The sequence below is a fragment of the Panthera onca genome, chromosome X, assembly GCF_046562875.1.
Source record: "Panthera onca isolate mPanOnc1 chromosome X, mPanOnc1 haplotype 2, whole genome shotgun sequence".
NCBI classification, from domain to species: Eukaryota; Metazoa; Chordata; class Mammalia; order Carnivora; family Felidae; genus Panthera; species Panthera onca.
In genome coordinates, this window is record NC_138357.1 from 102,530,661 (window position 1) to 102,556,169 (window position 25,509).

At 40.4% G+C, this 25,509-nt stretch overlaps 1 protein-coding gene across 12 annotated transcripts in view; it reads left to right on the forward strand.

The window, feature by feature from the left end:
* Positions 1-25,509, forward strand: part of DMD (dystrophin) — a 2,113,538-nt gene that overhangs the window by 1,518,193 nt on the left and 569,836 nt on the right. For all 12 annotated transcript variants that reach the window (XM_081792827.1, XM_081792829.1, XM_081792824.1 and 9 more), the window contains one exon: positions 18,414-18,531. In XM_081792827.1, coding sequence (XP_081648953.1) covers positions 18,414-18,531 — 118 coding nt within the window. The remainder of the gene's footprint in view (positions 1-18,413; positions 18,532-25,509) is intronic.

A 25,509-nucleotide genomic window follows, 5' to 3' on the forward strand; every position in this document is an offset into this window, starting at 1 on the left:
AGAGGTCCCTTCCCTCTATTTGTTTTGTTTCTGTACATGTTTGTATTTCCTCAGTTTGGAGAAAACCGTCCGCCATTCTGAAGGTCATTTACCTGAAAATGATAGAGAGCCGCCTCACTTCAGACAAGTGCATAGTAATTATCTATCAGCGATCATTGTTCATTAGTCCCCTATTTCGGGATGGAGGGACCGCCTCCCCACCTCCCGCCCCCTTCCCCCCCCCCCCCCCAGCACATTATCCCAGAGCCTACTGATTCATTCACGTCCTTGGGCTAAATTGGCCACCCACTGTGCTCGTGTTGTTTTGTGTATGGTGGTGAAAAGATTTAATTGGATATTGTTGAAAAGACACAGAGGCTAACTCTCAATTTTCCTGTGTGGCTCTTCCCTCTCCCTCTGCACCGCCTCCTTTCCTTGATGAGAAAATTGCCCTCTCCATGGTAACAATTAAAAAAAGCTTTCTGAGTTTTTGGTAGTACTTGTTGCAGAGAAAAGAAGTCAAAAAGTAGAAGCAGTTTAAAAATGAAAAGGGGGAGGAAGACAGCTGGGAAGAAGGCTTAATGTTTATGAGTGGGTGTTGATGGGGGAGAATGAAGCTGAATGAGCAAAGCTGAAGGGAAGCTGGTGTTTCTGTATCCCAGAAGGCAGTCCCCCCTTCCTATCCTGCGGGCTGTCATTCCCCCAAAGATAAGGGCTTTATTCTGGATTTCTGCCAGGATTCACTCCTGAAGAGCTGCTAGTCACAAAACAACAACACCCCGATTTCCTCAAGGAGTCACAGTTCATTATTATTTTTTTTTAATGCAACGCTTCTGTGAGCTGCAGTTTCCACCTCTTAATAGGGACATTCAAAGGGACTTTGGGTGACAGGATGAGGGAGATGGGAACAGTGAACCTCTCCCGCCTCTGGAGGCCTTTGGTTAAACTAGGTTTGCCATGGAGGGCTGGATTCTCACTGCTTCGTGCCTCCTGTGCTTTCCAGATTGTGGAATTTTGTAACCCTTTGCACTGACTTTCGCATAGTACTGAATCAGCCCCGAGAAGGGTGTGCCACATTGTGACCGAAAGTTTAATGCTAAGTGGCTGCAGACCATTGGTGGTGGGGTGACTAATGGCTCCCCAAAGATAGCTGTGTCCTCACCCCTGCCACCTGTATGTTACCTTACACGGTGAAAGGGACTTGGTGGAAAGGGTGAGGTTAAGGATATTGACACGGGGGCGGGGGATCTTCATGGATTATTCTGGTGAGCCCATGGTCATCACAGAGGTGCTTAGAAGAGAGGCCGCAAGGAGATAATCCAAACAGGCAGGGAGAGGGATGAGAAGGTGCTGCCCTGCTGGCTTTTAAGATGGCAGAGCTGGGCCAAGAGCCCAGGAAGCCTCTGGAGCTGGAAAAGGCAAGGGAACAGGTTGTTTCTCAGAGATTCCAGAAGGAACTCAAGCTCTGTTGACACCTTAATTTTTGTTTCTAACACCAGTGTTCAGACTTCTGACGTCCAGAAGTGTAAAACAATAAATTCAGATTGTTTTAAACCACTAAATTAGCGATAGGAAACTAATACAGCCATGAACATTTAATAACAACTGATTTTGCACAATTTTAATGCAGGCTTTCTTAATGCAGGCTTATTTTTTCTTAACTATAAGGAGTTAAAGTAGGGTATGAAGAAAATGTCATGATCGCCCATTTTAACCACAGAAATATGTATTTCCGGTATTTAAAAAAAGACAGGGGTGCCTGGGTGGCTCAGTCGGTTGAGCGACCGACTTCAGCTCAGGTCATGATCTCGCGGTCTGTGAGTTCGAGCCCCGCATCCGGCTCTGTGCTGACAGCTCAGCCTGGAGCCTTCTTCTGATTCTGTGTCTCCCTCTCTCTATGCCCCTCCCCCGCTCATGCTCTGTCTCTCTCTGCCTCAGAAATAAACATAAAAAAATTTTTTTTTAAATTTAAAAAAAGACAAATTTGGATGCAATGGTGCGGCATGACAGCAGTAAAGACAAAACAAGAGAAAATGTCCATTTGGAAATGAAGTTGGGAAAAATGAACAGTAACAAACCAATTATGTAACTTTCCCTCCTTTTTCTTTTTTTTTTTTTTTTCATGATTTGTTTAACCCGTTGCACTCGGTTTTAGATACTGAACTGCCATGAAGCACTGATGGGTTCAGTGTCAGTAGAAGCATCACAGGGGCAGGAAAGTGAAGAATGTATTTGAGAAGAGGAAGGAGAGTAGTTTGTTCAGATGCTGCTGCGGGCGGACAGGGATAGGCGTGGCAATCGGGCAGACCTGAGTTCAAATGCTTTTCTCCTCCCACGTGTCTGGCTGTCTTTGGGGAAGTTATGAGTCTCCTCTGAGCCCATTTGGTCATGTGTAAGAATAGCCAGCTAGGGAGGGTTGTTTCAGGATTAAATCGTGTTTGTGAACCATCTAGCCCAACTTCTGCTACATTGTAGCTGCCGAGAAAGTGGTAGCTATGATGTACCCGGGGAAAAAAACGCTGGAAAAGGACGATCTGGGGCATTTTCTTCCACCCACACCACATCTTACTTTTGTGACTTTGCATAAGTTATGTAACCTCTCTGTGCTTCATTTCTCTTATCTATAAAAGATAGTAAAAGTGCCTAACTCAGATGGTTGGTCTACATTAATATAGGTAAGGTGCTTAGGACAGTTTCTGGCACATAGGAAACTCACAATACTAGTTGTTACTGTGTTAGAATTGTTAGGTCGTGGGAGTTTGAATTGTAAGGCAGGGAACTTTTGGAGGAACGGGGTGACAAGTTTCAGTAGTTATGGATGGAGAGGACTGTTTTTAAGTGGATCCAGATTGGGGCAGATAATTACTATTAAAAGATGACACGATGGATATTTACGAAACCAAATCCGTGTAATCCCTTGCATCCCTCAGATTCCCTTTTCTCCCTATTTTTTTAACCTTCTGTTTTGGGCTGCCCTTTGTACAAATATTTAATACTCAGACTTCTCTGTAGTAACACATGTGCTAAGAGTTAATTTTGTCAATACTTGGCTATGATGTCATCCCTTTCATGAACCAACAGCTCGGGATTAGCTTTGTGAAGTTTTAATGGAAGTATTGACCTCATTAGCACCCCTCTGGCCACTATCTTAGAGAAAACTTCCGCTAAAAGGAAGGCAGATCATTCTTGGAACAGAGAGAGAGACAGGAAAGAGGGAGGAAGAACTGAGATAGAAGTATTAGAAATGAGAACCAACCGACAGTACTGTTTTATGTATTGTTACCAGTTTTTGCCGCACCTGGTCTCATGCCTCTAAAATGTCCCGTAAATAAAACACAGAAATGTGAAGAGAGAATTCTTACTGCAACCTTTCTCCACGGATTGCTGCTTCTTTTTAAATGACTTAAAATTTATTGAAATGGGTGTTAATATTAAGCACCCTTCCCCATAAAACAGAGAATTAAACTTAACTCTTCCCTATAATGTAAACAGCTTGATTAGGTATGCAGCATTGCAAAATCCAGTTAAGAACTGATTATACTTGCCCTTGGAGCACATCTAGAGGCTCATGGGTAAAGAGTTGTGCACATTTTCCTATCAAACAGAACATGAGGTTTCCATATTCCTCTTTCATGGTGCTTCTTTCATGGGCTTCTTTCATGGTGCAGAGCGAGTGTGTGATTTAGTGGCACAGTGTGCAAATGTAGACCCATTTTTATAGGATAAGAACTAGTACAGTCCAGAGAATTGAAAAGTATGTCTGAGCTTCTCCCCCTAGAATATGTCCCCTCCTTTAAAAGCTGTCACAGTGCAAGTTCCGATTGACTTAAAGGCTGTTGTGCTCCTACAGGGAAATATATTCTATTGTAATTTTTATGTCCCCCAATAACAGTCTGTTCTTTGTTTACTGAAGAGAGCTTTTATGTCATAAAATGGCATTTTTTTTGACAGAGAAGCAGAATCATTGTTTTATTATAGAAAATTTCCTCTTACAACAGCAGAAATAAATAGCTCATCTCTTAAGCTCCTGATCAATGTCTAACACCTCCTACCCCAGCAACACTTCACTGCAAGTGTATTAACACTCCATGAGAGCAACTCTATTCACCTACCAAGAAATGATCTTCACAAATGATTTACAGCTAAGCCAGGGCTTAAACACATAGCACCCAATCAAAGGCAGATTTTTATCTTTTCCCCAGTCATACAATGTCTGAGAAGAAATAGATCAATGTCGGCCTCTGAGTATATGCAAAGAATGTTGTCTCTTTTGCAGCACGAGGCCCAATTGTTGAGCTTTTTTTTTTCTTTATATGTACATCTAATGGGACACATCACGCTGTTTTGATGCAAAGGTGTCGTATAGATTGGGACACACCTCTCTTCTCCTTTTGGATATCGTGTCTCCTGTGTGAATGCACACAGCTGCCCTCATGCTCCCTGCCTCCCACTCTCACTCGTCTCACACTTGTTTGTAAAACTCAAAGAGGTTTCCATGCCATGAAGGTACCGTTTTTTAGCACAGACACATAATGGCTCACTCTCCGCAGGTGATCTTTGCTCTGTAGGGCTCAGAACTTGGTGACGTCAGAAGGTTGAGACCTGATAAATGAAATACATTCTCTGTAACATATTCCTCGATTGCTGTTACTGCAAAGAAACTCGGACTAGCCATATGTGACTCATTTCTACCTAAGGTACTTGAATGTTTATAAATAGGTTTATGACTTTTCTGTCCCCAACATGGGTTGATATAAAGGTAATTACCCTCATTTTACAGATAAATAAACTGAGCCCAGTTCTCTCCCTGTATATGCAACATGAATTGAAGAGCTGTGCCAATTATTTTGATAATTTACGTCTTCCCATACACCACTCAAAGATGGGAAAGGAGCCTTTGAGGGCTTGAATTACACCGATTGACTGTGTATATGAGTTTAATTGCCTCTAGATGATCACTCAGTCTCCACTTGACTTGCACGTCCGGGTAGCGTCACAGGACAGTGACATCTCTTACTTTGGCGATACGTACCACGGTTCTCATCTCACCTAAATAAGTGGCATCTTTAAAATGTTTTGAAAACATGAAAAAGGCTGGATGCATTTTTAGCATAACCTTTCATTGGCTGGGAACTTTTGTTGTTGAAGGCATTAGTATAGTACTTATTAAATAACAGGCTTCTTTCCTAGAACCTGGAGACTTATCTGAAGACTCATTTCCCAAAGGAAATATCATAGGTCTAATGCAACAATAGATATTAAAGGACATTGCAACGTTAAGTTCAGAAAATGTGACGTCAAAATATTATGTTGATAATTCTTATTACCGCTGATAATTGAGGGATCCCAATTCTCTCTCGTTCCCTGGCAGTCTCTTTATTCTTCAGAGCAGGAATCTAAGAATTTTAACATTCCGAGTGTTCACTTTTTTCTAAACTGAAACAACAGTCACTATGTACTCGCATCTAATTTAATATCACATGACAAGTGGGGTCAGAAAATCTGCTTAATAATTCTCTGCAACAGTTCGTTACCAGCAGTGGGGCTGAATTTCTTTTACTTACGTGCAGTGGAGTTACTATTTTCTCCTGAAATAAAAGGATGCATGAGGTTAATTTAGAATGGTTTGCATGTTTTCATGACTGGAAATGTAAACAGAGGGGCTGGATGAGGGAGGGTTTTCTTGGATTGTTACAGTTCAGCTTTTGAGTCCTCTCTTCAAAAGGACTTTGGACACGGGGCACCTGGGTGGCTTAGTCGGTTAAGCGCCCGACTCTTGATTTCTGCTCAGGCCATGATCTCCCGTTTTGTGAGTTCGAGCCGTACATCGGCCTCTGTGCTGAGAGCACAGAGCCTGCTTGGGATTCGCTCTCTCCCTCTCTCTCTCTGCCCCTCCCCTAACTGCTCTCTCTCTCTGTCAGTAATCAATAAATAAAATTTTAAAAAAGTACTTTGGATGCAAAGGTGCAAGGTTAATATTTCCACAATGCCACTTTTATTGGGTCATTCCTCTGTTCTAGAAACTCCGGTGCTGCCCACTGCCTTCGGTATCATGTCCTTACTCATTCGTCTGGTAGCCAGAGCCCTAGCTTCCCTTCCCAGCTTGGTCACGGCCATGAAAATTCCGCTCACTGCCGAGCGGCCCCCCCTTCTGGAGCACTCTAGTGTATTGGTGCCTCCACACGTTGGTTTAAGCTCTGTCCTTGGCCTGGAATCGCCCCTCCCATCACTGGGTCATCGCTATCAGTCCTGTTCATCGCGTAAATGATAGTCCAGCTTCCTGATCCTCAAAGTCACTTTCCCTAAACATGCTCGTATTAAAATTGCGTTCTTCAGAACCCCATCAGCATAGAGTCTATAGCCTGTAGACTGTAACGTTTGCCATTTACACGCCGTGTTCTCTTACTGCCTAACTGCATGTGTGAATGGGAATGGGCAGGCCTGAAGGTCGTCTCCCCAGCCGCATGGCTAGCTCATTGCAAGTTGAATTCGTTGGGAATGTTCTTTTATTCCATCCTCTCTCACCCACAAAGCACATGCCCTACTGTAACATATTGTGCGTAGACTCCTGCCAATACATATTTCCCACCCGTTTGATTGATTGGTACGCAGTTACCTGTTAACGCCGGGCCTCTTTATCTGGCGCTTCTACAGCTGTGGATAGTATCTTTAGGATGCAAAATCAGGATATTCTGCACCAGGAAAAATATTACAAATAATGCCCTCAGAGAGTTACGTTTCACTGCTCGTGTCATGTAATTTGTCGTCCATTTTATTAATTTGGTTCACTTATAATTCAATTTGCTGTATAGTGTGCTCTGATTAGATACAAGACAAATTATCTTGACTACTTGAAGTTAGAATGCCTCCAAAATGGTGTTATTTAAGATAGAACAAGAAATGAATGATGGAAAACTTGAGCAGAAAAAAAATCCCAAAATACGCATATTATAAAATGATTTCAGTTTTCCCTTTCTTCTAAAATATACGGGGGGAGAAAAAAAAAGGCATCGCTCATTCCCTTCGTCATCACATCGAAAGCAAATGTGACGTACATGACAAAAACTGGTCTTAAAACTGCCCCAATTATCCTTTGTCGACATGAGGAATTTACAGAACAATAGAGTTTCAAGAAATGTGAACCATGTAGAATAACTGATAGATCTAATGTTGAGCAGCTAAAAATATCAGCTAAGAAATGTATTTGCAAATCATTATCGACAAATTGTAGCCCAAAATTCTTCTTTCTTCTTGACTTTGAAATTATATTTCAAGATCCCTAATTTAGACCCCATTATTTACTTACTGGCTTGTGTAACTGAAAGTTTTCATTTTTGCATGTTAAGGGGTTTATGGAATGCCAGTGAATCAATTCTTTACATTTTCTGTGGCAGAATAACTTGCAAATGATCATCAAAATCTCTTTTTCAACCACAGGAAAGAATTTATTTTAAAAATAACATGCTAATAGCAGATTAGCTTGATATCACACCATTACAAGAAAGGCCTCAGATTCGGGAAGCTTAAGTTTTGTAAGCCCCCCAAAATGCCAACGAATAAGGAAGATATTATTACCAAAAAACAGAGCGATAAATTCCACAGACTGTCCTACTGGTTTTTGAAACTGATAATTTCTTAACTAGCTATCCTAGGTTTCTTGTTTAAAGGTAGCCAACTGATCACTAATTTTTATAATATTAATCAACACTGCTTGAAACAGAGATGTATGTTCTAGTCATTCCCCCACCCTTCTAGTTATAATTATCTTTTTTGCATTGCCGTTTCCCCCTACTGTGTTCAGTCCTTTGGTCAGTCATCGCTCTCACGCACGGTTGTCTGTTTACCATATTTCCAGGAAAAGACCAAGAACGGAGGAAGGTGTTCCAGCCAAAAAGGATAAAGTGTACAAGGGCGTGGCATTCCACAAGTCGTGGCTCCCATGCCTTCATTTTTTCTAGTCTTCACTGTTACCTCGATCCTCTTGATAAAATCCAAATACCTCAGGCTGGTTTTCAAAAACCCAACCATAAAACAAGATCAATTTTCTTTTATCTCATCACAGTGCCCTATACAACAAATTTGATTATAAGTAAACCAAATATATAAACGGGAAGATAAATGACACGACGTGAGTAGTGAAATGTAACTCTGAGGGCTTCTGCTATGCCTATCTAAATTATCTCCTATTTTTCCCAGTGAAACTGTAGACATCAGCCACCCTAGCTGAGGCTTTCTTTTATTTCTGTGTCTTTGCTCATGCTTTTCTTTCCCTTATTTTTTTAGCATTTTATTATTTTTGAGAGAGAGAGAGAGAGAGAGAGAGAGAGAGAGAGAGAGCGAGCTCATGCACACATGAGTGGGGGAAAGACAGAGGGAGAGAGACAGAGGATCCAAAGCAGGCTCCGCGCTGTGAGGCCAGAGCCCTATACGGGGCTTGAACTCACAAACCGTGAGATCATGACCTGAACTGAAATGAAGAGTCAGATGCTTAACCACCTGAGCCACCCGGGCGCCCCTCTTTCCCTTATACAGCCCTCCTCATGACCTAGCCATATCTTCCCAGGTTCAACCACAGCACCATCCTTTCTATGAAGTCTTTCCTCAAAATTCCCATGTGTGATCATTCCCCATACTGATTCCTTTCAGTGGCTGTTTCTGTCTTCGCCATTTACTTTGGTGCTTTTGCTAGACCTTTTCTCAGATATACTGTCTAACTTCCTGTTGCACCCTGGGAGGCCAAATAATATGAGCAGCGGTAAGCTTGCTTACCCAGTGACCGTGCGCTTCTAATGGGAGGCACTGGTGGTGCAGAGGGAGAGAGGAGGGCGAGTCAGGTGATGGTTAGGTCCCTTTACAGCCTCAGCCCCCGGTCAAGAGGTCCTCTCCCTGCAGCTACGTCTCAGACTCTATTAACGGCACCCTCCACTTAGCTTTTCCAGCCTTGAGGAAAGTCTCCCCATCCCGGTTTGGATGGGTCATTTGTTCATTGCAGGTACCCTCACTGATTCAGTACCAAGTGAATTACTTAAATCACTGATTTCCCCTTTTGTGTTCCCATTTCATGTTCCTGTCCCGTTTAATCTCATCTGTGCAACAATTAAATCATACTATGTTATCCTGTAATATACTCTATTATATTGCAGCGTACGTACTTTGTAACTATATCATACATAGCTCGTAAGTGTGTGGACTCTGGGACCACATGTCCTATGTTAGAAGTTCTGACACGTAGTGTGTGTGGTCCTGGACAAATTGCTTAACTCCTTTTTTCTTTCATTTTCCTCATCTGTAAAATGGAGGTAACAGTACCTATCAGAGTATTATGATGGTTAAATTGATTATTTTTTTTATTGAGCGCTTTTATGGTTCTTATGCAACAGAAAGTATTCCAAGCATTTTATAAACATGAGCCCTATTTATCCTCATAACAAACTTAAGGGATAGATATTCTTATGATCCTCATTTTACAGCGGTAGAAATGAAGAAGAGAACGGTTAAGTAACTTGCTGAAAATAATCAACCAAGTGAATGGCAGCCAGGATTCAAACCCAGGCAGCCTGACTCCAGACTCCATTCTCTGTGGACTATGGTAGACTATTCTGGCACATAGTAAGTGCTTAATAAACAACTCTTACTGTTGTTAGGAATTGTATTAATTGTTGATTAATTAATTAATCACTCTATTAATTGTCGATGAGTTCTTTATTTTTGGCTAGATTATGAGTTCCTTAAAGAAAGAGGCCAAGGTTTATTTGTCTATGTCTATTAGCCAAGTGCTTTGCATATATTTGCAGGTTAGTAACTGTTCATGGAATGAATTACTAATTGTTTCTCATGTATTTTTCAAAGCCACGCTAGCCTTGGAAACAACTAATAACTAGCTAAAACTGCAAATGGAATTTGAGATCCCTCACAGCCATTATTATTGCCAGAACGACAGTTTACCCTTTTAATCCCAAATTCTTAGATGACTTACCACTTTCTCTATATGTCCCTTGCTTTACTTCTCCCACAATCACAAAGACTTTGCTTGTCCAGTAACCATTGGTGCTGTGACAGGGTCCCATCTCAGACAACGGCCAATTGTTTTGTTCTGCATTTCCTGACCAGAAGAGATTTTCCCCCAAACATGGATCTTTTAGCTTCCTGGTTGATACTTAAAGAAACTTAGAGTAAGTTCTCAGGAACCAAACGAGAGGCATCTGTTGGACGTAATATAATTTGTGTTAAAGTGCAGCCTTCCCATCACAACTTTTATTCTCTGCTAACTTCAGGGTTGAGGTCAGGATTGGCTGCATAAATTGTGGGACCCAGTTCAACATGAAAATGAAGGACCCTTTGTTAACAAAAATGATAAAGAACTTCAAGATGGCCGCAGCACCACGGTAAACCAAGCACGGGACCCATGAAGCCAGCCCTGATTGAGATCTCTGCCTATCCAATGGAATACTTTTTTCTTAACTTTGCTATCTTCCAGAGTCTGAAAACTTGCCAAAAAAAATTCCTTTTACAAATGTTTTCCAGGAACTCTAGTGTTTGTTATGCATAAAGGAATTTTGGTGGCTTGCTTTGATAACCTAGTATTCTTGAGCTACGTGTGTAGAATAGAACCTCACCATCACAATGTAACACATCTAAATCATCCTTTTATCTACCAGTTCACTTCTAGGCTCACTGAAAATAATGGGCATATTCCTTTTAAAAAAAAAAAGTAGCTGTGGTTTTTAATAGAGGTGCTTTTGAAATACTAATTCACTTGAATCTTAAAAGGGATATTGATAATGTTCAGCAATTGTGAGTTATACATCTTGGTGGTAATATCATGGAATCACCATGTTACGTAGATCTGAAGAGTCGATGAGAAGTTTAGGGTCTAAAAGAGCAAAAGTGGGTATAGTAGTTGGGGCTTGAGATTAAATATCCCAAGACAGGATTAAAAAGGAAATGATTTTATTTGAGGAGATATCTTTGTGCAAGGACGTGGGGAGGAAGTGAGAGAAGGTGGGAGAGCCATTACATTAAAATGCAAGCCTGACCCCAGATGAAAGAAAGAGGGAGAGAAGGTTGTGCAGAAGCATCCCAGTGTGCAGTCTAAGGAAGATTCAGCAAAGCTGTTGGGGAGTCGCTGAGCCCAGATCAGCCACAGGAGCCCGATGTCTCCCAAAAAGGCTCCGCTTCAGTATTGCTATCACATTCAGTCCTTGGTGAGAACAGTCTGCGGGAGATTTGGCTTCTCTTCAGTGTAGTGATGGGTTTCCGAAGGCAGCAGCTGGGTTCCTCAGTCAGTTAGGTCCCAGTCGTAAAAGGCTTGCACATTGTCATGGCCACCACAGTGGGTATTAGCAGCAGTGGTATTTAAAGACCTGTAAACATAAAACTCCTGGAAGAAAACACAGGAAAAGCTTCTTGACGTTAGTCCGGGCAATAATTTTTTGGATAATGACACCAGAATCGCAGACAATAAAAGCAAAAATACACTAGTGAGAGTGCATCAAATTAAAAAAAAAAAAATAGCTTCTGCACAGCAAAGGGAAAAAAATCAACAGAATGAAAGGTGACCTACAAAATGGGAGAAAATATTTGCCAATCATGTATCCGATACAGGGTTAAGATTTAAAATCCGTAAGAAGAACCTCCTGAAACTCAATAGCAGAAAACCAAATAATCAGATTCAAACATGGGCAGAAGACCTCAGTAAACATTTTTCCAAAGAAGGCATCCAAGTGGCCAAGAAGTACACGAGAAGGGGATCACCATCACTGATCATCAGAGAAATACAAACCGAAACCACAGTGAGGCATTACCTCACACGTGTTGCAAGGGCTGTTTCCAAAAAGAGGAGCGACTACAGCGTTGGTGAGGGTGTGGAGAAGAGGGAACCCTTGTACACTGTTGGTGGGAATAGAAATTGGTGCGGCCACTATGGGAAACAACATTGAGGTTCCTCAAAAGATTACCAATAGAGCTTCCCATATGGTGCAGCGATCCCACTTCTGGGCATATATCCAAAGGGAACGAAGTCAGGATCTCAAGGAGATATCTGTGGTGCCATGTGAATTGCAGCATCATTCCCAATAGCCAAGAGATGGAAACAACTTAAATGTCTGTCAGCAGCTGAATGGATAAAGAAAATATGGTATATGTATATATATTCACTGGGATATCATTCCGCCCGAAGAAAGAGGGAAATCCTGCCATTTGTGATAACGTAGATGAACTTGGAGAACACTATACGGAGTGAAATAAGCCAGACACAGAAAGACCAGTACCGTGTGATCTTGCTTATATTTGGAATCTAGAAAAAGGTGAACTCAGGGAAACAGAGTAGAATGATGGTTGCCAGGGGCTGGGAAGTGGGGGAAATGGGGCAGTGCTGATCACTGGGTACAAACCTTCAGTTTTCAGATGAGTAAGTTCTAGAGATCTGCTATACATTATTGTACCTGTAGTTGATGTACCGTAAACTTGAAATTTGCTAGAAGGGTAGATCTTAAGTGTTCTCGTCACACGCACACAAAAGTAACTGAGAGATGATGACTATACTAACTGAGTGTGGTGATTATTTCACAGTGTATACATATATCAAGATATCGAGTTATACCATTATATACAATTTCTATTTGTCAAACTCACCCAAATAAAGCTTAAAAAAAAGTTTTATAAAAAAAAAAAAAAAAAAAGGAGTCTTAGGGATGCCTGGGTGGCTCAGTCGGTTAAGCGTCTGACTTCGGCTCAGGTCTTGATCTGATGGTGTCTGGGTTCAAGCCCCACGTCCGGCTCTGTGCTGACAGCTCAGAGCCTGGAGCTGCTTCAGATTCTGTCTCACTCTCTCTCTGCCCCTTCCCTGCTCGCACTCTGTCCCTCTCTCTCTCAAAAATAAATAAACTTTTTAAAAAATAATAATAATAATAAAGGAGTCTTAGAGATAATTTAAAAAAAGTTTGTAAAATTTAAACAAAGAAGGGCTGAAGACCATGTAAGTTCCACTTCATTCAGAAGACCCTCCTTAACCCCTAAATTTTATTAGATATCTCTCCTATATGCTTTGATAACTCCTTGTGCTTTCCCTACCATAATACTCACCTCAGCCTATTGTAATTGCTTATTTACTGCCTGTCTTAACTACTAATTTGTTTTCTCCTTGAGAATAATAATTTTTCCTCCTTTGCTTCTGTATCACCTGCGCCTGGGTCAAAGACTGGCTGGCGTAAGTCCTAAAAATTATTTGCCGAAACCCAAACTGGGGGGCATTCTGCAAAATAACTGGCCTTCGAAACAGTCAATGGTATGACGCTCAAAGAAAGGCAAACAACTTTTTGAGGTTAAAGGAGGCTAAAAAGATTTGACAACTAAATGCAATGCATGAGTCTGGACCGGTAAATGAAAGGCAATTAATGGGATAATTGTCAAACTACGAATAAAGAATGTGGATTAGATTAAAGAACTAAAGCCGTAGTGTATTTTCTGACTTTGAAATTGAGCTGAAGTTCTGTAAGAGAATGCCTTTTTTTCTTAAGAATTAAGCACTGGAATATCAAAGGGTAAAGCTGCAGATGATTCACCGGTGGTTCAGAAAACAGTATCTATTATATGTACATATATAATTATATCCACAGAGAGAGATAGAATGGTAAGTTATAAATGTAATGAGGCCAAATGTTAACAATTGGTGAGTCTGGGTGAAGGATGCATGGGAGTTCTTTGACCGTTCTTGCAATTTTTCCTTAAGTTTTAAAGTATGTAAAAATAAAACGCTTTTTAAAAAAAGTATTTCTTGGGGGCGCCTGGGTGGCGCAGTCGGTTAAGCGTCCGACTTCAGCCAGGTCACGATCTCGCGGTCCGGGAGTTCGAGCCCCGCGTCAGGCTCTGGGCTGATGGCTCGGAGCCTGGAGCCTGTTTCCGATTCTGTGTCTCCCTCTCTCTCTGCCCCTCCCCCGTTCATGCTCTGTCTCTCTCTGTCCCAAAAATAAATAAAAAACGTTGAAAAAAAAAAATTAAAAAAAAAAAAAAAGTATTTCTTGAATGAATGGAGGACAAAAGGCTAACCACAATTAGAAGGTGTTCATGAAGAAGTTGCCAACAGAGATGGAGGTAGAACATTCAGAAACATACAGAAGTTATACCGAGTAGGAAAATAATCCAGGCCAGTTTAAAATGTAAAAGAGAAGTGAGGGACTGGAGGACAGTAATGACAGATCCGTGGGTGCCTGGGTGGCTCATTCGGTCAAGTGTCCGACTGGATCTCAACTCAGGTCTTGATGTTAGGGTCATGAATTTAAGCCCCACGTTGGGACTTGCACTGGACGTGAAGCCTACTAAAAAAGACGGCTTTGGTTTTGGCCAACCTATTCGGAGAGGCAACACATGCCAGAGAAGAAGCCGGAAGGTGCTCAGTGAGGCAGTTGAAAGCTAGGCATAGGATTAGCATCCTCACAGGTAAAACTCTTTGAGTTACTAGAAAGGCTGCGGTTTAGGCCCTACCTGCCTTATATGCTTATTTTTTTCCCATACATACAGTGGTTCAATAAACTATTTCACCTTGTCCATCCTTGATGTTAATTTTTGAAAATTATAAACGAAAGAATATAAGGTCTACATCTTTACCTTCTGTGTAAGTTTAAGTCATGTTTATTTTCTGAAAAAGGCAACAACTGAAAATCACCATGGGCCTTTGTTCTAAGTATAAATATGTAAAGACTATTGATTTTTGTAGAAATATTAAAAATATGAAGAGTTTATTGTTCAGGTCTTTTTTTAAACATGTAAATATTAACTATTCAACTAAACCATAGAGTTTTCTGCTTGAGTATTAGGTAGAATTCTATTTTACCAAGTACAATAACAAAGTGTAATTCTTTCTAAGAGCTCAGAATGACCTACTTAGAGTATGTATAGTTTCATTGTTTAACTCCCCTTTTCATAGGATTGCTATTTATAACCACTTCCTTCAACCCTGGGGGGACTTAGTAGGATTAACGACTTCTGATTCACTTTGTATTTGAAGATTTTTTTTTTCTTCCATCTTTGCTCAGCTAGTGGAATCCATGATGAATTCTCATCTCCAAGGGGTAAGCTGTTTTTAGTAAAGCCCAGTAGCTGGCTTATGACTCCTTAGAATAACATCGATTCCTTCCTTCCCTTGTGTTTGTTTCTTCCAGAATGATAGAATCTGTGTAGACATGCTCCATTACCATGCTTAGGTACTGTTAAGCATGTCATGGTTTTAGTTTTGTTCATGTAAGTTATATGTGTAATGAATATCCGGGCTCCAATCTGAAAAATTAATAAGCATAAATAGCGTGCTGCTTGTTTTAGCATGACAAATATGGACCACTACAGCTCGAATGAGGAAACTGAACAATAAATACAAGAGGCCTAGAGGTCATTTGAGGATGAGGATTAGAGTAGAAAGAGTGTTTCTGAGAGAGAAGCATCTGGTGAGAGGACCAGATGGGGAGGCAAAGAACAGAATTTCATCGAGGGGTATTTTGAAGGTGGGTAATTTGAGTAATGATTAGATCTAAGGTGTTCACCCATCTGTGGGTGGCTCAGTGGAATAGAGATAAAGGTCATTCTATTTGAAAAGTTAGGAGATTATAAAACCACGTTGTCAGGTAAGAGAAATTATAATAGCAAATAGAATACACTCAAAAGGAAACCAAATGAAAAGAAAAAAATAATTATTCTTTTCACTGAGTGTGTGTGTGCTGTTCATTAGCAAGAAAGCCTTTCATTCGCTGTTTTTATAATATCTTAATGGAAAAAATATTTAAATATGCCATATTCAAATCCTTTCCTTTATTTCTGGAAAGAGAATCAAAGGAGAAAATTCCCATTGTGCTCTACTAAGAAACCACTATTTAATGAGTATATTAGTGTCTGATAAATCCCATAGCAATATATATTATTATTGTGCAATTTCTTTTTAGAAATGAACCTTTGTATGTATTGACCAAAGAGTGGGATAAAGAGTTACGATTTTGTTTTGAAATTCTTTAGAAATGAATAGTTTTATTACAGCTGTGAACCTCTGTAGGTTTTTAAGGAGGCTGCTTCAAAGGATGTCATTAATAATCTTCTCAGGTGCTTACAAAGCATGTGTCTGTCAGCAGAATTAGAGAATCACCCAACTAGAGAACAGGTTTCACAATACCCTGAGACCTATTTTGTTCATTAGAGAGGAAAATGGCTTGTGTTAAGTCTAAATTGACATGCGTGCTAATTTCAGCAGTAAAAGCTGTTCATTGTGGTCAGGTTTAATTTAGATTAAGGTTGATCAGGTTACTTCTACAACATACTTCTTAAACGAACTTTGTGATCCTAAAAGAAGGAGAAAAGTAAAGCCAACCTTGGGAAATACATGCAAAAGAGAGAAGCAAAGAATAGCTTGGCTGTTTGAGGGTGAATTAATATTAAAACAAATGAAAATGACGGTAGAGATAATCTTGGTTGTGTAAAAATGTCCCAGGATCAAAAAACACAAATTTGCATTTAAATTGCACAAAGCCCACCTAATCCGTTCGTGCCCTGTGTTATCTCCATAGTGCCTAGAACAGTGTGCGGTACTTGATATTTACAAAATGAAAGAATGAGCGAGTAAATGAATTTGTGTACTTGGCTACCTGTATTATATAGAGTTCTCGGTTAAATTTGAGGGAAATATTTGACTTTATCTGAGGTTTCTGGGTAAGTCTGTTTTTAAAGCATCTATTTGAATGTGTTAAATATTTAAGAGTCAGGAATTCCGAAGTACCTTTTAAGCGTGCTGTGTCACAGATGACCAGAGTTTAACATTCTAACCCTGGAAAACATCTTATTTCATAAAATCTATCCACTACTATATGGTTCCTACTTTAAAATTTGTTCAGTGCTCTCCAACTGACTTATGCCACTTACTTCAATAGCTGTCTTTGGCAATTTGTTCCATATTTCAAACACCCTTTTGTGTAAAGAAACCATAAAAGTTAGAAACCTGAAAATTGGATTTTTCTTCTGAGCAATCACAGCTTACAAATGTGGAAAATTGGTTAAAAGTTAGCCCCTCCAATTTTTCAACACAGAGAGGGGAAAATGCGCAAAATAGATGTGTAATGTTTGGATAAGTCCTTGCCATTATTTTAATACTACCGAAAGCAATTGCGCTGAAATCACAAGGCCTGTGTCCCCACCTGTTCACAAAAGAAACACCGCACAAATGATCGAAACTCGGCCTTTCTGAACCCCAAAATCCTTAGAAAATCGGCAGTAGTCAAAGGGCATGGTACATAACTAAGTTTCCTAAACATTACTATCTCCACCACGTTTCATCTATTCACTTTCATTGGCCTCCTGTGTGGTTATTAGGAGAATCAAAACGCGAGAATGTGCGTAAAACATCTGTCACATACGGGTTATCAACTAATAACAAATATCCATTATGCCTTCCCAAATTAAAATAAAATGTATTCCATTTTAGAAAGAGAACAAGCGAGAAGTCTTATTTTTCCCAAGCTTCTGTGTAAATATCGCTGGGACATGGGCCCTTTAGTGCCGGGAGGGTGAGTTGACAGAGACAGTAGACGGACACTGGTGGGAGGGGGGAATTTCTTAGTGATGAACGTAGCTACCTATAAATACACACATCCATACACACACACACACACACACACACACACACACACACACACACACCTATTTCTTGGCTTTATTCTGCTGGTACTTTTACCTAAAGCAGTATTAAAGTAATTGCTAATACAGAATATGAATACTACCTTCTGGTCTGATGCTTTCCAAACTTGCCTCATCGTAAGAATTAAGTAGAGAATTTGTTAAAAAGGCATTTTCCAAGCCCTCCTCCCTACTCATTTGTTCATGGTGGGGGAGAACGTGGGTGGTGAGGCGCAGGAATCAGGTGATTCTCATCGAAGGCAACGTTGGGGAAGGACTGACTTAGCTTATTGCGTCCCCTTCTCGTAGGTGAGGAAGCTCAGGTACAAAGAAGTTAAATCAGTTACATCTCTCGAATCACTTCTGTGCTTTTAACGTTTCTAAAATACACACTTTAATTTTGACGCTGCACAAAATGAGATTACAAGTATAAATAGCTGTCTGTCATAAGTCAAAAAATTACATTTCTTGGTTGTGGCACTCATGCACTGGTTTAAGTGAACCCAGGTACTCTGAAATGACTCCATCGAAGCTCTTAAATAGTGAAGCAAGTCCGTAATCAAGATTTTCATCTGTAATATTTTTGGTGGCTAAGAATGAAACACATTTCCTGTTAAAGTGTTCTCTATAAAGCCTTATACACTAGAGATTTATATCCAGTAACATATTTTTTTTTTTATTTCCAGAAGTGCTTTGGTTGGTTGGAAAATTGCGCTTTACTTTGTATTACATAAAAGGTATGCGCAAGGCTGGTGAACCTCAATATTAAGTTAAGCTTTTTCCTTCAGGCAACACTGCAGGATTTGGAACAGAGGCGCCCCCAGTTGGAAGAACTCATTACCGCCGCCCAGAATTTGAAAAACAAGACCAGCAATCAAGAGGCTAGAACCATCATTACTGATCGAAGTAAGTCTTTTAACAAGCGTGGGCAACTTACGATGTATGAAAAAGTTTCAGTAATGACTTGGAAGTCGATTTGCCTCTGTTGCATTCATCAAAATAGTGCCAAATGGTTGTAAGTTATACCTCTTGTGCTAAGATTTTTTCATTTCATAGTGTTATCTTTCAATAACTGAACACAATCCCATGGAATCGAGGAAATAAATTTTTCATGAATCCAGGCTTATGTAGATGCGAAGCATGGAGTGGTGGGCGTGGTGAGCATGGTGTGACAGAACGTTTGCTCCTTGGTTGTCATCTCTCTGGGCTAGCATCCATGGCGATGTCAGTCTCTCCCTTGTATTCTTGGTCGTTGGTCCAAGCAGGCAGTTGCTTCCTGGACCGTCATCCGTTCCCTTCTGCGGTGGCACTCTCATATCTGGACACCCCCCCACCCCCCGTTACTGTGATCCTCTCATTGTGTAAAAGCAGAAATCATTGTACCGTTCCTCCTGCCATGCCGGGACGGGCGAGAGCCTTGGGAGGTTGTTTAAGGCCCATCTGCCTAGACATTGCCTGGACTCTTCTTTATACATAGGGATTCGGAGTGCCTGTGCATGGGGTCTGGAAGAGCAGAGGAAGCAGAAGGGAAAACTACTCTCCTTCTGTTACCCTCAGAGGCTCTCCTCAGGGACGAAGCCCAGTTCACCTCTGCTATCTGATTCTCTTGGATCTCCCTGGATTTCTTTCCTTCACTCTCCCTACCTCCCGTCCAGGGACACACATCCATAGTGATTTTTTTTTTTTTTTTCCTGTGTAATGCCCCTTTCCTCCCTTCCCATAACCAGCGAGATTTTTTCTAGTGTACGAGTAGGGAAATCCTTCATTTCATCACCTTTTCTTTTCCCTTCCAAATCTTTCGTCTTTTACCAGGCATTAGGCTTTTGAAACTCAAAACCAAGAGTCTTCAGAATTTACATTCTGTTGGATTAGCACTTGCCTAAGTCACCAGTATAAAAGGTTAATATTTGAAAAATATTATTGGTCATTCTTGTACGTATTAGTAAACACTTAGTGATAATAGCTATTATTTATTGAGTTCCTCTTAGGTATCAGATGGTAGGTCTTATATAGTGTGTGGGTTTGTGTGTGTGTGTGTGTGTGTGTGTGTGTAGAAAGTCTTTATAAAATCTTGTCAGCTAAATTTCCTAATCCCTCATTTTATAGATGAGGAAACAGTTTCTGAGAAAGGTTAATCAAACTGCTCGAGTTTACAACACGAGCCAAGACCAGAGCTTGGAATTTGCCAATGTTTCTTTCTGGCTTGAAAGTCTGTGTTTCTTCTGGAATGTTTGCCCTGTTCCATCCTGTTTTATTGTTTTTGTTAATGACCTGAATCACTAGGACTAGGATTAAATACTTTTTTGGTCTGCAATTATGTATGTTTTGATTCACTTCCTAAAGACATTTCCTCTTTCACCTGTTGTGATCCTGAATTAAAACAGACTTTTTTGATTTTGAAATTTTAACTCTTTACTGTTGCTCAAACAATGTATTTGAATATATGCTAATGTATTAGTTGAGTAGCACTAGCCACTCTAATAGGTAAGATCCCAACGCTTGGTGGCTTACCATAGAAGTTCACTTTTTTCTGGTGCAGTCGAAAATAAGCAGCTTTCTGTGACGTCATTCAGGCACCCAAACCCCATCCATCTTTTGTGTCCAGAACGTCAGAGTCCTCTGCACTTAATGGGCAGATGAGGAATAAGCATTGTTCGTTGAAATTTACTAGGAGGCAGGACTGGAAGTGGTACACGTGAATTCTGTTCAGAGCCTATTGGCTGGAACTCATCACATGACCACACCTCGTGGCAAGGTAAGCTGCAAAATATTGTTCAGTGTTGAGCCCAGGGAGGAGAGAAACTAGTTGGTAAGAAACTCATCAGTCTTTTCCGTAGCTAATTTGGACAGGAAGAATACACTTAAGTTGTCGAGTTCTGTGTAAGGTATAGAACGTCATTTGTATAACGAGCAAGGCAAGAACAAAATTGCCTTGTAACGATCAACATAGATAGCTCTTTGACTGATGTAGTGGAATGTTCCTCACTCAGTCTGGAACCGTGAGGCTTTCTCCATCAGGTTGCAACGTACTGGTCCAAAAGAATGAATCTTAGTGAGTGATTTGCTCAGTATGAGACTGAATTCCCATTACACAGTTAAGCGATCTGTTTCTCGCTTGAGAAATATGGAAATTGGGCAAAAATGTTTATGCAAATCTGAACATACCATATAGAAAGTCGTTTGTCATTTTACTAATGAGAAATAACTTCTATTTTTTCCCTAAGAGGAAAATAACACTAATTTATTTTACACTACCCATTCAACATTGTCTAAACATTTTCCATTATCTCTCGCAATCTTTTTTTGATATCGTATTGACTTTTTTTTTTTCATGATGTAGATTAAAATTGAGTGACCGGAGGGCAAGTTTTTATCTCTCTGCTAATATCCAGTAATTTGAACTGTTCTGTTTTTCTAAGCTTTTGTCTTTTGGGAATGAATACCTTTATGAATATTTGTAGTACAGTGGAAAGATTCCAATCCACATGGTCCAAAAAAAAAAAAAAAAAAAAACATTTTCTTAAAAGCCAAGTGTCTTTTGAGACATGTCATGTTGCTTATTAAGAGCCTAAGCCAGAATCTTAGTTCCAAATATGCCTGGAGCCTCTAATGCCGCTACCAAGATAATTCTGACAAGATATGTTTATCTAAACAATGTCGTTTGCAGCCCTGCTCTGCTACAGTTTATCTCTCCATTTGAAATCTATGACATGGGATGGAGATTCAATACTCATAAAGTTTCAGTCGTGTTCAAAATAGAATTTTCCTTAGTATAGATTTGGCTTTCAGGGAAAGAGCAGAAATAAAATACTTGCTCATAAAATTGTATTTTCTTATTGGAAGATTTCAGGATTCCTTTTTTATTGCCCTGAAACTCCTAGAAATACTTAAAAAGGAATCAGCTAAATAAAGAAAAATATTCGGTAAGAGTATAATGCTGTATTGAAACATTTTTCCTTCCTTGGTAAATCCCAGTTCATAACTTGGAACAGTTGGGGAAATCTGTATATATTTATTGCATTCTATCAAGAGAAAAGTCCAATACGAAGCAATTCCTCTCTACTAGTAATATCCATGCTGAAATCTCAAGTAATTGGGTCTGCAAAATACCAGCATGTTTCACCGTATAAAACGATTTCTATGGTATCTGTTGTTTTTCAGGTGATTATATCTATGGAAATCATGTTGTAATGATCTAGGTGAGAGAAAAAAATTTCATTCTCAGTGCATTCAAATAAGAAACTCTCCGTGCTGTTTCTGATGTTCAAACTACTCATTTTCCCTCCGTTCTTTGGTTGCTGAATGTGTCAGGCATCCCTGGTCATTTTCTCCTGCAAAAGGGCTAGGTCAGGGGACCAAAACCAGCTAAGATTGGAATGATCTAAAATTGCTTCCTGGGAGGCTTCTGAATTGTGCAAAACGCTTGTTCGTGCCCATCACTACTGCAGATCATAATACCCTAATACCTTACACAGCAGTGAGGAAGGTACAGAAAGAAAGAATTCCTCTCTCCTATTGCTGTTGTTTATCCCACAGATAATATTGGTGAACTTGGCTCATCTGACATTTGTATTTTAGAACCTTGCTTCTGTAGCTTCTCCCGCCATAACTGCCCACTGTTACCGTTTTAAAGATCTTTAACAAGAGCACATAAAGGTTTTGAGGGCAAGCTGCCCGGGCTGGCCCCTTAGTAGCTTCGTGACCCTGAACAAACAAGTAATCTCAGTAAACTTTCTGATCTCCGTCACCTCCTCTCTGAAAGAAGATTACTTGCATCTACCTCCTGGTTGGGAGAATTGGATGAGATAATATAAGAGGAGCACTTAGATCCCCGCCACAGTAAGAACTCAGTACATATTAGCTCTTGTTATTTTAATTATAATCTAATTGGGTGGTTTGCGTGCTTAGTGAGAAAACATTTAATCAGGTCTCTGGTAGCCGCCTGGTTTTTAGACCACAAGGAAGAAAAGATAGAGAGAAGTGCAAAACAACTAAAAGGGGAAGGTTGCTTTGGAAAACATGGAATAAGATGCATAAGTAGAATTCAACAAATACATGAGTCATACTACAAAGAGCAAGGCAATTCGTGTAAGGTATTTTATTTTCAATATTTACTAGGACCTTAGGAGGGTAGATATTATTATGCCCATTTTAGAGATGGGAAAACTGAAGCTCAAAGTGCTTAAGTAATGTGCCTACAGTTGTAGTAAGATACCAAGCGAGGGACTAGGATTCTAACTTATGTATATATGACTCCCAAGCCCAAGGAACATCAGATGAAAAGGGTTAGTCAAAAAATAAAATAAACAAGAGTCTCTGGGAACTGATAATATAAGGAGTAGCCGCGGTTCACTGTAATCTGGATATAATTTTTACTGCTCCCATTTCTATTGTAGTCTTGTATGCATTTCATTGTGTAATTATAGGACTCTCTTGCACATGCTGGAAATGTAGAGAATAGCGAACCTAGCTATACAACCTTGGCCAAGTGGAGTCACTTCTTAAGCCATGGTTTCCTCATCTGTCATGTGGGGCCAATAAGTAATACTTTAGCTGGGACGGTGCTTATGAAGATAAAATTAGGTGATGTTTCTACCGCGAAGACCTCACATACAGAAGATGCTCTTTGAATGGTGTGTACCATCATGGAGAGATGAATTTGGTGCAGAGGAACTGGAGGTGAGAGCATATCAAGAGGGGTGGGGGCCGAATATATGGCTGCTGATCAGCTAAACCAGGGAAGGGACTTCTGAAACAGAAGGCCAAATCTTAAGAGAGAATTATCTCCTTAAATTTTTTTTTTTCAGCTAAGGCTTTTTCAAACCAGTCTGGAACTCTCTTTGAGAAATTTGGTGACATCGTATGCATTTTGAGAAATGAGTTCACATCGTGTTGCTTAAAGAGCTGGGATACAGGGCTGTAGAAGGGAGAATGTTCTGCTGCATGAGAATAAAAATACCCTCACAGGATTTTTGAACTAACTGACAGTTTTACAGCAGCTTTGTCAACCTATCATTCATCGCTGCCACCAAATGTATGAAATCCTTCGTGGTGAAATAAAAAGACTTTGTTGTTCTCCACGTTTTTATGAAATCTCTATGGCTAATGAAATGCCAGCCAATATCTTCCTCTCAGGTATTGTCTATTAGAGAGTTGCTTATTTTAGAAGACGTGGAGTCAGCCATATAAATTTCTTCTTTTGACATCTAGCACCTGCTGTCAACCTGTTATAACTACAAGCAGCTCTCAAAATTTACATCCACCAGGATGCCGCCGGCAACCGAAGAGTTCAGTTCAGTTCAGTAAATATTTGAATGCTTGCTCTGTGCTAGTTAATGTCAGATGTGATGGTTGGGATAGAGGGAAAAATAAGATTCAGCCTTTGTCTTGAAAGAGCTTACAATCAAATGTGGGTATTTGGACGAGTCTATTGGGGCAAGGCAGTCCAGGATAAGTACTCGAGCAGAGCCGTGTTCCCCAATCTTGAGAGAGAACAAGAGGAGGGAAGATGGGATCTGAATGAAGGGGTTTGGGAATGCTTCTAGGAGGAGGTCACATTCGATCTGGTCGTGAATGGGATTTTGAAAAGCAGAAGGAGGCTGGGAGAGGAAGGGCATTTGAGGGAAGGACGAGAGGGGAATACATAATTAGACTTAAGTTAGCAATGGGGTGACAGATGAACTCGTAGAAGTGGGAGTGTGTGTGTGAGTATGTTGTGGCGGATACAGGAGTAAAAGCAGTCAGAGAGGCAAGGTCGGCGGCAAGAGAGCCCAAGCTAGAGCAGTGGCAGTAGAGTGGAAAGAAAGCACTGAATTGAGACATGCGGTGGAGCCAAGTATTGACAAGATTCGGACATCGACTGGAGGTGTGGAATCTTAAGGGTTTGCCTCTGCAGATTTTGAGATTCTGTGCTCTGGAAGATGGTAATGTAACCGGAGACAGACTCAGGACAAGGAGTTGAATGCGGGTGATAAAATAACGTGCTCAAGAGAACACAAGGAGACGTTTCAGAAGCAAAGGTACTTCCGAGCAGATTTGGAAGTTACCTGAAGTAGGTGGTGAGTTGGCACAGGGACACGGAGCCCGATGAAAAGACTAGGGAACAGTCCGGAGCTTGGCTCACGTTTAAGGAATGGAGGAAGAGGAGTTGGCGTCACACCTCCCAGCGGCTGCTTACGACAGAAGCGCATTCAGACAAACACACGCTGAAGACTGAGTGGATGAGTGTTACTCGGTATTTTGTTTTCTGTATCTTCTGCTGTGTCACCAGTCCGATAACACAGATTTCTTCCTGGTCCTTAGTGATACGTTGAATAAGAAAGCTGAGAGTTAAAGTTGGTTGTGTTTATGTATGTCATTTTCTGATTCACCCTTCAGCGTACCGGGAAAAAGAAAACAGACGACCATTTGCCCTCTAGGTTTATATGAGCCATTTTGCTTTTTATTTTGTATGTCTAAGTTATGTTCCAAATACTTCACAGAAGTAAGATTAGAGAGGTAATAAAAACCAACTTCCTTAGAAATTTTAATAAGAATTGAACCCAACAAACTTCGTACCAAATGAATTTGGAGGCACAAACATAAACGCTACAGTGTCCCACATCATTTTAGCAAAATAGGATGGCTCAAGTTCTTCAACAAAACATTATGTGATGAAGTCCTTCCTGTTGAATGCCTAACTAGATTACAATATCATATTTTCCTTATGTCCTTAGAAATATATTATTTGCTCATCAATCCCTGTGTTTGTTCATCATCTGAAGGCTCAGTCTAAGGTTTCACCTAAGATCTCCCCTATCTGATCAATTTCACCATCATTACTGGAGTCTAGAATGATGATGTCTGTCCGCTTGCATTTATCTTCCATCATGTCTCATAATCATA